Below are 12,019 nucleotides of genomic sequence, written 5' to 3'. Positions count from 1 at the left end.
ATATAGGGACATGTAATCAGGTCAATGAGCTCAGAGAAAGGGTGGATATAGGGACATGTAATCAGGCCATTGAGCTCAGAAAAAGGGTGGATATAGGGACATGTAATCAGGTCAATGAGCTCAGAGAAAGAGTGGATATAGGGACATGTAATCAGGTCAATGAGCTCAGAGAAAGAGTGGATACAGGCACATGTAATCAGGTCAATGAGCTCAGAGAAATAGTGGATAAAGGGACATGTAATCAGGGATCCACTAACATTAAATACAACAATCGCTTCTTTTCTTCATCAAATCCTAGGTTTACATTCCACTGAATCCAAATTTGTCTCCCCTGGACATTCAGACAGTGCAGTAAATTCTAATACCGACTCATCCTACCTCCAAAATACGCCGCTTTATTTATAAAATCTTGATCAGCATACACTAAGGCATATCTCTTTTGCGTCCCAAACTCTGGGACCTGGGCTTAAATTTTCTAGTGATCAGACCCTGAGACCATAAACTGAGAAAAGACTTAAGTCAAAATTTTGATTACTTATCTCTTAAGATTTATCTAGCACAGATGTTTTAAGAAATTGCAGGTTTATAAAAAATTCAAATGCAAACATGTACTGAAAATTTTATTTGTTTATGAAAATTATTTCAAAAGTTAGATGTGAAATTTAGACTGAAGAATATTCTTGAGGCCAGTATTCCATTGTTTAATGTCAAACAAAACGTTTCTGTTATTATTATTTTTCTTAAACTCTTTTTCATCTCCTCGAAATAGAGAGTTCTTGTATGATTTCCGAAATAGGCTTGAATTTTATATTGTAGTAATATTACAGTAATTATGCTTTGTATATCGCCACCTCAGTGGTTACATCACCTAACTAGTAATGCAAGGGCCCTGGGTTCAATACCCAATTGATCCAAACATTTATCCCCCATTCTTTGCTACATTAACTTAGTAATGTCCCTTCACACACAACCTTCTGTAATAGATAAGACTTGACTTTACATTTTGTTTGCCACAACCAGGAACTATCAACATGTTACCTGGTAATATGACTCAATTCTTTTTTTTTGAAACAAGGCAGGATGCAATTGAATTGTGCCCGAAATGTCACTAAAAATATATATTATATAATATATTATTGAGAAAATTGCACATCTTAAATATTGTTTTTTAAATTTGGCTCAAATCCCAAACGATTTTCATACTTGGGTTCAATGTGGTGTACACTTGGAACTGATAGAACAAATTGAAATAAAATGCCTTTTATCCCTCCATTCAAACACATATTGCATTATCCTGATCACAAGTTTGACTACTTCTGGGTGTCCCGTTTTAAACAGGACTCGATGTTTGATTTCAGTAGTGGGTAAAACTAGGACAGATATGACAAAACAGGAAGTAAAACTTGTATTCCATGTTTTATCAGCGTGTCAAATTTCCACGATTATATACACATACAATGTCGGTCCACTTCATCAGAAGACTCATTACTTCCTTATTACAAGTGCCTATGTTTCAACATTTGAATACAAGATCTTTGAACAAACTATATTCCCTGCGTTTGCATACAAAGAATTTTCTACTCTTGGAATTTCATTATCCCTAGCACCTGACTACTATATTGACCACTTGTCTAGTTATATCAGTCCACTTGTCTAGTTATATTGACCACTTGTCTAGTTATAGCAGTCCACTTGTCTAGTTATATTGACCACTTGTCTAGTTATATCAGTCCACTTGTCTAGTTATATTGACCACCTGTTTAGTTATATTGACTACCTGTCTAGTTATACCGACCCACCTGAGGAACAGATCCACTCTGTGGTAATGAGTATACAGGCTTCACATTTCCTGGGGTCATAAGTACACCCTGTAATTCAGAAATCATGTAGGAATTAAAAATAGCAGAACTTTGTGCTATAACTCAAACTATTCCCACGAAACAGACATTGTGATGAAGACTTTAAATTTCTGACTGAAACGTCTACTCAGAAAATAAACTGAAATATCTAAAGACAACTAGATTTATAAATTTTCTACACAAAGTTATGCAATAAGGGAGAAGCAGGAAAACAGACAATAGTCACAAAGATGTACAGTCAATACACAAGTTTAATAAACTGAGTGGATTAATAAGCGCATAGTGAAAAACACTAGTAATGAAATATACAGCACACAATATACGAGTACACACTGTACTATAAAATGAAATACCGTAAACAGCCTTTTATTCACGTGCAAGAAACTCGCGTGAAGTTCACAAAAAATTCATCGTCATGAATATTTCTCATCACAAAACCAGACCTTTAATGGATCTCGCTTCGTTTAAAATTATCTCAGTCGCGAAAATTAGATGCAGTGAACCAGACTGGTAAATCATGAAATAAGGTTGTCACAAATAAAAGTTGTTTACAGTATATAAAACACAAAATGATAGCATTGAAATGCTGCTGAATATTGTTAAATATTACCATGTAGAACAAAAGTAAAATTTACAATTTTCAAATTCAGATTCAAATTTTAAAACACTTTCTCTGGATCAGGAGATCTAATAGGAAACTTATCCAGGGCTGCGTTCAAGTTAGTAGCTACACAGTGGCTAGACAGTGCTATGAAAATCAATGAACATCTAGGCTAGCCCTACATAGCGTTAATTTATACAGTGCGTTCAATACACCCCAATATCTAGGCTAGCCGCTACGATCTTGAATGCAGCTCAGACCAGGGCCACAATTAAAAGAATGTTTGTTTCCCCTCCCCCGGGTCTAGTTTTTGAAACTGACCAGGCAGGCAGGTGATATTTTTTTTTTTTTTTTAAATTCATATAATTTTATATGTATTGTCGGAAAAAAAGCAGATCTGTCAAACAGGGCACTGATTGTCTTCAATGCTTAACATCTGGAGAAGAGAACATTTATACTACTATGTTGAGGATTGGTTGAGCTTCAATGTTTTATGTATTAAAATCCTGGAATGGCTTGCTGGCGTTGAATCTGTATGCTAATATGAATGCTCTGGATGTGTAATTTCTGTTTTCTTTACTCCGACATTTCTTTAAAAAACATTATTTAAAGAAATAAATGAAAATAAACAAAAAACATTTATTCTTGACTAGAAACAAGTAGAAACAAAAATCATAAACAACATGTTAAAAAGAATGACTTAGAGAGGATGAATATCAGACTAGAATTAACTGATTGTCAGACTAGAATTAACTATTTCTTAATTGGATTTCTCTTTGGGACTTCTAATTTTTTTGAACGACACAAGTCACAAACTGGCAGCACAACTTTAAAGTTTTTGCACAAGTCCTTGTCCTTTTGGATCTCTGTTGCAACACAATATGCACATATGTCTTTGCGGCCAACATCCGAGCTGTAGTATGCAAATTCAATGTGACTGGTACATGCAAGCTGGAGTCTTGTGAAAACTTTTCCGTGTAGAACATCCCCTGAAAGTGACAAAAAAAAAACAACACTTGTCAGAGAAAAAAATTGATTTTAATGTTTTTGTGCTCTTTATTTTCTTTTTCAGATTACCCAAGGTTAAATTCAAAGATTCATCCCTACTTCCATTACTTCAATGATACAAATATTATAAAGATGTTATCATTCAATGACTGTAAATATAAAGGCTGCCAAAAACATAATTTCCACAAATTGTGCATTTAATACTGAATGTCCTTTTGGAGAGTGAAAAAGGGGAATATGCATGGTAGATGCAAACATGTTTTATCCTGCACATGTATATAAGGCCTACAAAAAGCATTTAAATTTTTGAACAATGCAAGGATACAGATTGAATGTGGACAAACACACAAATCCAATTTCTGTTCTTCTGACATTTTGTCATTTGATTAAAAAGATTTGAACAGTGAATATTCATCTTAGTTCATGTATCCATTGTTTATGATATTGATCATCATGATGATAAACAAATGAACATACTTGTGCTTTGGTTCTGTCAGAAATGCCAGTCTTATTTAGTGTCATTTAATCACAATATTGTCAATAAATATACAAACCTTCTGGTGCTAAAATTGCCCCGCAAGTGTAGTCATATTTATCTGTTGTGTGCTTCAAGGCTCTTAAATCTCGAGGGAATTGGAGACACCCCTGTCCACCCCCTCACAAATGTATAGCTGCGACCCTTTAAAATGTGAAAAAATGACAAAGTCCAATGTTGAAAAAAATTTGGGCAGCACTTCCCCTAGGAATTTACCGTTTTTACACCCCCTACCATAAATTTCCCCAGACCAAAAGTTTGGGAACATTGAAGAAAGAAATGAAATGGTGTGGGACAGACTCATTTATAACTTTAAGACATGAGCCATACACCATCTCAAACCTACTTGATAGAAATATAATAATGCATATAAATTACCTGTAAATCTGGGAGAGGCTTCATCAATCTTTTGAGGGAGCTTTGTCAGTGTGCTGGACTTTCTCATCAAAACATCGAAAGCTGTAGGACATGTAGGAGGATTTTGACCTTTTGGTACATTGTTATTTGGTTCTAAGTCTCTTATCACGTCAAATTGTACATATTTCAATTTTTTATCAAAGTTGTGAACCACTTGTATCTGTTCTTCAAAATCTGGCTCAAAAGTTACACCGTTGGCAAGTTTGTCCGACACGGTGACAGTTACTTCGTCCAACTTGTCTATGTTATGGTCGCCGTCCATCCCGGTAACTTCCGAAAAAAGCAGAAGTAACGTCTAGAACCGACACGGAGCGGACACGATTTTTTTACGGAAATAAAAAAAAAAAAACATCGCAATTTTTTGGCAAAAAAACTTTTGACCCGGGCCCTTTTTTTTGACCCGGTCGGGGCGAGGGGAAACAAACATATTTTTATTTTTGGCCCAATGGAGTTGTTTTACCGTGGACATTTCGGCTGAGAGAGAAAGCCGTTAATTATCCACTTTTTTGTGTGTCAGCTGAGAGAGAAAGCCGTTAATTATCCACTTTATTGTGTGATAAAGACTCTACTGAAAAGAAAGTAGGGCTGAAACGATACGCCCCTTCACAATACAATACATATTGCAATATTTATGCCACGATTCAATATTTTCAATAGGATACAATTTACAGAAGAAACCAAAAATAACATTGAAGAAAAATTTAATTACCAAGATTCACATTCATAAATTTAAAAGCAAAATGTTTCCAAACTGCCAAATGGTAAGATGCATGTTGGCTCTGTAGCTTAAACTGATGAAGTGTATCATTATTTTCGTAAGACTCAAAGTAAACAACAGTCTGAACTTTATTTGATGCTATTTTGTCCCCCATGCAGATAAAATAATCATTACAGGCTGAACCTGATGTATTTTACTGAACCAGTTTGTAATAAACATATCGAACCGAAAATTGAGGCAATGAACTGAACATTGAATCGAGGGTTTATATTGAACAGTATCGATATTTCGGTGAATCGTTTCAGCCCTAGTCAAAAGCAACATGACCGACGACTTTCCTGGGTTCATCATAAAACCCTGCAACATCAACCTGTAGTACAATTTTATGACATGTTACAAAATTTGCTATTAACATAGCACCAGTCGTCAAGAAAAGTTCACAATATTACATCCTGATCAACAGTTAGCAGTCATTTCCTACACGAAACCTTATGTGGCACTCAATCAGTGCTGTCCAAGTGTGTGCCAAGTCACTACAAACCTAAACAAATGTTATTGTCAGCTGCGCTCTATACACGAGAGTTTGAGTCTGCACACATTCAATGAGCAGTGGAATATGAGTATCTGAATATCGTTATACTTTTTGCATTGTACACTATTTTCATTGCTTTATTTTGTGTTTTTCTCACACATCAAATGTAAGTGTGATATATATAGCATAATATATTTTGTATACGGGAGAGGTTGTCTAAGTTGCTAGAACTTGTAACCAATCCCTTTGTATATTTATACAATAAAATATGTTCAAATCAAATCAGGTGTGATTAACAGGACTTCTGACACGTAAGAAAGTAAACAGCTTTACTGTTAACTACATTGCGACTCTGTGCGTGCAGTCGGTCATATGACTATTGATAAAGGAAAACACAGAATAATGTTACACACATACAACGTGATAGAGGCTAATACAGAACCTACGTCTACAAAACTACACAAGCAAAAATAAGCAAAAATAATTACTTCTCTCGGGTGGGACTCACATTGTCGCCCGAGTGATAGTAGTTACTATGGTTACTATGGGGATGATTGACAGTCGAAATGAGACCTGCCATGCCTCTCTCCTGATTAAAAATGAAACCTCGGTTAGTGATCAAATCTAGTCATGTTATCAATCATGTTTAATTAGTCTAGCTCAACACCGCAATCTGAATTCTGCAGTCCTGATTAAAACATTGGTGGCTTGTTTAAATATCAACATGCATCTTTCTTTACATGGATCTAATGTCATCTTGTGAATTTCACATGAAATCAGTATTCAAACTTTTGCTATTTAATCTAATTCAGGAATGCAAATACATTATTTTTTTATCTATACCATTACATTTTCTATTATCTAATATCTACATCTTCCAAAGTCATGTTGTTAAATAAAATACTGCAGCCTTGTTACCTGACATTGTGATGTTAGATAAAATATCACAATCTCATTTTCTGACATCATGATGTTAGATCTCATTACCCGATATCATGATGTTAGATGAAATAACACAATCTCATTACCTGATATTGTGATGGAGCTTGCTGTACATGTGATGAATGATCTGGAGTCATTTCCCTTGCCAGAGAGTGGTTGCCTTGACGATGTGGTGTGGAATTATGGGATTGATGATGTGGATTATGGGATTGATGATGTGGATTATGGGATTGATGATGTGGATTGTGGGACTGATGATGTGAATTATGAGATTGATGATGTGGATTATGGGATTGATGATCAGATGAGTGTGGAAGCTGACCGGTGAAAGGAGAGGGAGGGGGTCTACTGGGTGGGGCCATTGGATACCCTGAAATGAAATGAAATAATAATGAGAGTTTTAGGCATAGAAATCGAGTTGCAAGTCCATAAATTTATTTTTCCAGTGCACTTGAGTGACAGCAAAAATTTTGTTTCTCAAGAGTTGCACTCAAGTGTTCTCTGATAGAAATATTTTTTTTCTTTTGCAAGAGTATCTTTTTAAGCTAAATTTGGGTAAAATTTAGAAATTGCGTCAATTCTGATACCATGTATTCTGAATGACCATAGGTATTATCTCTTTTATGCACTAAAATAATATAAAACATTTCTAAGAGATGCAATAATTTTACGCAGGCCAAAACAGGCTGATATCATGTGTAGTAATTTTTTCATTCAGAAGAAACCAAGAACAGGCCATTTTTTTTCTCAAATGACAAACATGACTACTGGGACAATTCAGCATTGTACAGGTAAACAACTGATCAGGCTTAGTAGGACCTTACCTGAGTATTTGGCAGACCTGTACATCCGTGGACTATTCTCTAGAAGCCTTGGTACACGGGCCTGCGACATCTGCAGATTATGTTTATACGTAGCGATGTCCTCACAGGACGAGCCTGAGTTTTTAAAATCCTCAGCCTGGTCCGTGTATTGTCCCTGGGGTAAGAGCGTGTCGCACGGAGAATTTCTGTGGCTGCTGTGTTCCCGACTACTGTAACCGGACTCTCGCGGGGAATCCCCCCTCTCCTCCTCACAGTTCACAAACACAGGTGTCCCTGACCTCTCAGCTGGAGGTCGATCACCGGACACGTGGTTAAGTTTAGGAGGTAGGGGATTATAAGGTCTGGATTTTGAAGTGTCACTGCTGAAACCAGATGACTGAGACGAGTCATGATCGTGCTGTGGGTACTTGGAGTTCGCACTACTAGGGACTAGAATTTGGGAGGAAGGGGTCGCACACGAAGTGTTTTCACTTAAGTTCGGAATGCGGGTCACGTCCTGGGTGTACAACATCTCGCTCTGTCTGTAATCCTGCTGACTCGGACTCTGACGAGATAACGGAAGTCTCTGATAGGGAGATTCTGAACGGTGATCTCGAGCACTCTGTTCACTGATTGCGAGGTCAGAAATACGCTGGTACATCGAGGGAGAATTCATGTTTCTTCTGTCACTGTTAATCACACCATAGGGAGAGTTTCTGTTGGGGGTGGGGGGAAGCTTTCTATGTGCCACGGAGGTGTAAGTCGGGGAGGCTTTGTATGAGGGAGGGCGGTCCTTGGAAGGTAGATCATTTACCTGCAATTAAATAACAACATTCTAAGTGACAACCAAGCAGCAACAAGATTTACCTGTACTGAAAATATTTTTTCTCAATAAGAGAGTGATGATGACACCCAGATGAATGTTCAGAGATCAACAACTCTGTCAGAGCTCTTGTCCATATCATTCAGGAGTTACATCCCTTTGATCATGAGTAAAGCTTTTTAGATTATTCAAATCTAAAATCTATGGCAAAATCAAATTCCTCTGCACACTCAAAAATCTTACCATCCCATCAGTTTGAAGGTATTTTTTTTTTCCCTATCAGATTGTAACTCATCTAACAAAAAATCTTTGTCATGAAAAATCAATTCACATATTTTGGAGTAAATTTACAGTTTCTAGAATCTGAATTTAAAAATCCGTGTATATATAAAATCAAATATATTCCAGATTTAAAATCTAATGGTCTAACAGGATCCAGCCAACTCCCAAAAGTCCTGGATCCACCCATCAGATCTCTGCCACACTGTCAATTGTTGTGAGTAATAAGTCCCACAGATGGACAAATCTTACTCCGACCTTCTCCTCGGGGACAAGACTTCACAACAAACTTGTATCAACACTTTATATGGAGCTACAATACTGTTCTAAGAGGATCTTTATATGATCTACTATAATTTTTCTACTTCCTTATTACCTCCCTTTCATGGGGTGCTGTCATTATTTAAACAAACTTAAATCGTCTTTACTCATACATCTTATTTTATTGAGGAGTTGAAAGTGCCTTACATTTACACACTGATGACACACTAAATTAGATATTGAAAACTTATGAGTTTGGCCGGTTAATTGACCACTGTTTGGACTGCAAGCTGTTCACAATACCGACCCGATGATCGGGTTTGGACTGCGAGCTGTTCACGATACTGACCTGATGATCGGGTTTGGACTGTGAGCTGTTCACAATACTGACCTGATGATCGGATTTGAACTGTGAGCTGTTCACAATACTGACCTGATGATCGGGTTTGGACTGTGACATTTTCTGTTAATACTGACCTGATGATCGGGTTTGGACTGTGACATTTTCTGTTAATACTGACCTGATGATTGGGTTTGGACTGTGACATTTTCTGTTCCATCACTGAGTAGAAATCTCGCCTCCAGTCCGCTGACTTGGCATGTTCTTCCTGACTGGCACTTCCGCTGTCGCTGCCAGACCGTGACCGGCTGGTGAACCCGAACCCATGGGGGGCCTCACTGGACACCGGTGTACTCTGATCAACGATCTTACTGTGGTGAAACATGGGGGACGAAGGAGGGTTGTAACCATTGTCACTGAACCCTGGAGTCTCTAAAGACCGAACACCAGGGGCAGACATCTTGTCTCTTGGTGCAGCAGCACTCACACCTGGCATCTTTTGGAAATTCCTGTTTTGATTGGACGACCCATAAAGTTGTGAGGACGTATTTTGATTCCTGTGATACTGAACACTTCCGGAGGTTTGTTGATGATGGGGAACAGGCCCTGAGCGGTAGGAGGCCACTTTGACCCTCCCTGAGTAGCCCTCCACATCACTGTAGTACCCTCCCTCCCGGGGGCGCTCCTTCCTCGGGGTAAAACCGTCTTTATCACTTTCATATCCTCCCCTCACAAATCCCTGCTGATTATACATCTGCTGCCTCTGAAGTCTGATGAACTCGGACTCGCTGCGATATCCCGTGTCGGAATCGTAATCTCGGGTACGGTGAGATTTTCCTGAAGGACTAGGCTGATAAGACGGGTATCCGTTAGAACTCCGTGGATCACTGAACTGTGACAGTCTATTGGAGAGTTCTGATGGAGAGCAGTAAGTGAAGGCCGGGGTTCGCTTTGACACGGGAGTGTTTGGTGCCGAGAGATCTTTCTGATTAGAAATATCCGGGTTCGATCCGAGACACATGGTGTGTCCTTTCTCAGAAAATCCTCCATCTTCCGCCTTTATTTTCTTGTTCTTCTCTTTTCCTGCAAAACAATCAAAATTATTTCTGACTTTACTTTAAAAATTTATGACAACACAAACTAAAAACACATAATGGGTCATAACACTCACTTGAGTCACCTTGCTCCAAGAGAGAAATCATGTATGCCTAGGACAGTAAGACCATGATGAAACAAACCTAAATCAATCATTTTCCTGTAAACACCAACCTTTACGAGGTGCTGGCTGTGGTTTGTCAGCTGAGGTTACCTCCCTTGATGGTGACCTTGACCTAGCGACCTCTCTCTCCGCCTCCTGGTCTGTCTGATGACGCTGAAGTCTAGCTTTGTCTTTTGCAAGCTTCTCCTGGAAAATTTCAAAAACTTTGTTACTGTATTTTTTTCGACTTCTGGATTCTTTGTGTATTGTTACAAGTTATATACTCTGTGAAATAACATGTTTCCATTTATACAAGTGATATATGAATATGTTAGACCTTCAGAGAAATCATGAGTATCGTATCGACTGATTATAGAATTGTCAAGGCTCACTAAAAGATCCTAGCTTTATAGCTATCCAAATTCTACACAACTCTGAAAGAGGGTGTTACGTGAATGACTAGTTTCAGATTTAACAAACCGAGGACAATTTTACTTCTCAGCTGACAATTAACAAAACTATGGATAATTATGGTTTCAGATTTTGAAGAGAAAAAAAAACGTAAAATTTTACTTCAGCTGAATAGCTTCCAAAAAACAAAACTGTGAATAATTATAGTTTCAGATTTAACAAACTGTGAATTGTACCTGTCAGTTTAAAAAATATCAGATTGAACACACTGAACAATTTCAGTTTTAAGTTGAACTGTATGTACAAGTGCCAGTGAAGAAGTTAATAAATTCTGGCATTTCCATGGTAACAGACAAGCCCTGTACCTTATCACACTGATAAAGACGATGGCCGGCAACCGGTGATACTGGGTAGGGAGGTCGCGTCAGGTCTCCATCACCATGGTTACCATTAACCAATGCAGAGGTCTGCAAAAGTGTTAGGTAGTGTTACCATAGCTACACACACACACAGTTACTGTAACAAGTTATCTTGGTTATGAATATTGTTATGAGTAAATAAACTGATTTTCAATCTCTTCATTATCTACCATTCCAAAAAAAAATGATGAATTTCAGCATGCTACATTGTAAGTGTGCATTACTTCAAAATATCCAAGCAAGGCAGGTCAGTTTTCTTTCCTGTGCTAGTATTCATCCAGAGTCAAGGTACATAACTCATCTAACAAAATCACTAGGTGTTCTAGTAGTGCCAAGCGGAACATTACTGTGATACACTGAGTGTAGAACTTAAAAAGATTTAAAGAATATGTACGCCTGATCATGCACTGACAATTGTTACATCATGTCACTGAGAGGGATGAAAGACTGTGACTACAAACTAGAGTGAATAGCTAAAGCTACGGACAGAGAAATCACTGACATGTGTTAATGAGGTAAGAGACAAAAAGAAATGCATCAAGTCCTGTCATTTAGATGAACTGTGAACAGAGGAAAAAGCCACCCACCCATTCACCCCAAATTTAGATCTAAAAATCAAATAAGCATTTTCCAGTTAAATTTTTCTTATGTACAATTTAACAAAATCAAAATTCATAACTTTTAAGTTTTCAAGCAGTAATTTTCAATTCACAGTTTATATATTAATACATTTTATGATTTAAAATTCATAATTTACATTTAATAGAAATATAACTTTTTAAAAAATTGGGCTACTAGCCAGCAAAGACTGCATAAAATACATATAAATGAAGTGTAATGAATGCAGTATAAACCTACTCCTGTTTAGAGGCA

General features: G+C 37.4%; 1 protein-coding gene across 18 annotated transcripts in view; it reads right to left on the bottom strand.

Annotated features, from left to right (window-relative positions):
* Positions 1-12,019, bottom strand: part of LOC125672077 (uncharacterized) — a 48,226-nt gene that overhangs the window by 2,634 nt on the left and 33,573 nt on the right. For 6 of the 18 annotated variants that reach the window (XR_008802428.1, XR_008802433.1, XR_008802429.1 and 3 more), the window contains 8 exons: positions 11,093-11,194; positions 10,388-10,523; positions 9,300-10,201; positions 7,437-8,229; positions 6,699-6,982; positions 6,159-6,259; positions 4,023-5,508; positions 3,080-3,449 (listed from right to left, as the gene is read on the bottom strand). Coding sequence is in view for 7 of the 18 variants with exons in the window: in XM_048908164.2 (XP_048764121.2) it covers positions 5,277-5,508; positions 6,159-6,259; positions 6,699-6,982; positions 7,437-8,229; positions 9,300-10,201; positions 10,388-10,523; positions 11,093-11,194 (2,550 nt within the window). In the remaining 11 variants the exon portion in view is untranslated. Of the gene's footprint in view, positions 1-1,799; positions 1,869-3,079; positions 3,450-3,771; positions 5,509-6,158; positions 6,260-6,698; positions 6,983-7,436; positions 8,230-9,299; positions 10,202-10,387; positions 10,524-11,092; positions 11,195-12,019 lie in introns of those variants that run through there. The other 12 variants (XM_048908169.2, XM_048908168.2, XM_056162721.1 and 9 more) reach the window with 7 other exon arrangements.

This window comes from Ostrea edulis, chromosome 4 (assembly GCF_947568905.1).
Source record: "Ostrea edulis chromosome 4, xbOstEdul1.1, whole genome shotgun sequence".
NCBI classification, from domain to species: Eukaryota; Metazoa; Mollusca; class Bivalvia; order Ostreida; family Ostreidae; genus Ostrea; species Ostrea edulis.
Note: the sequence above shows the minus strand (reverse complement) of the source record. Positions and strands in the feature narration are given on the sequence as shown.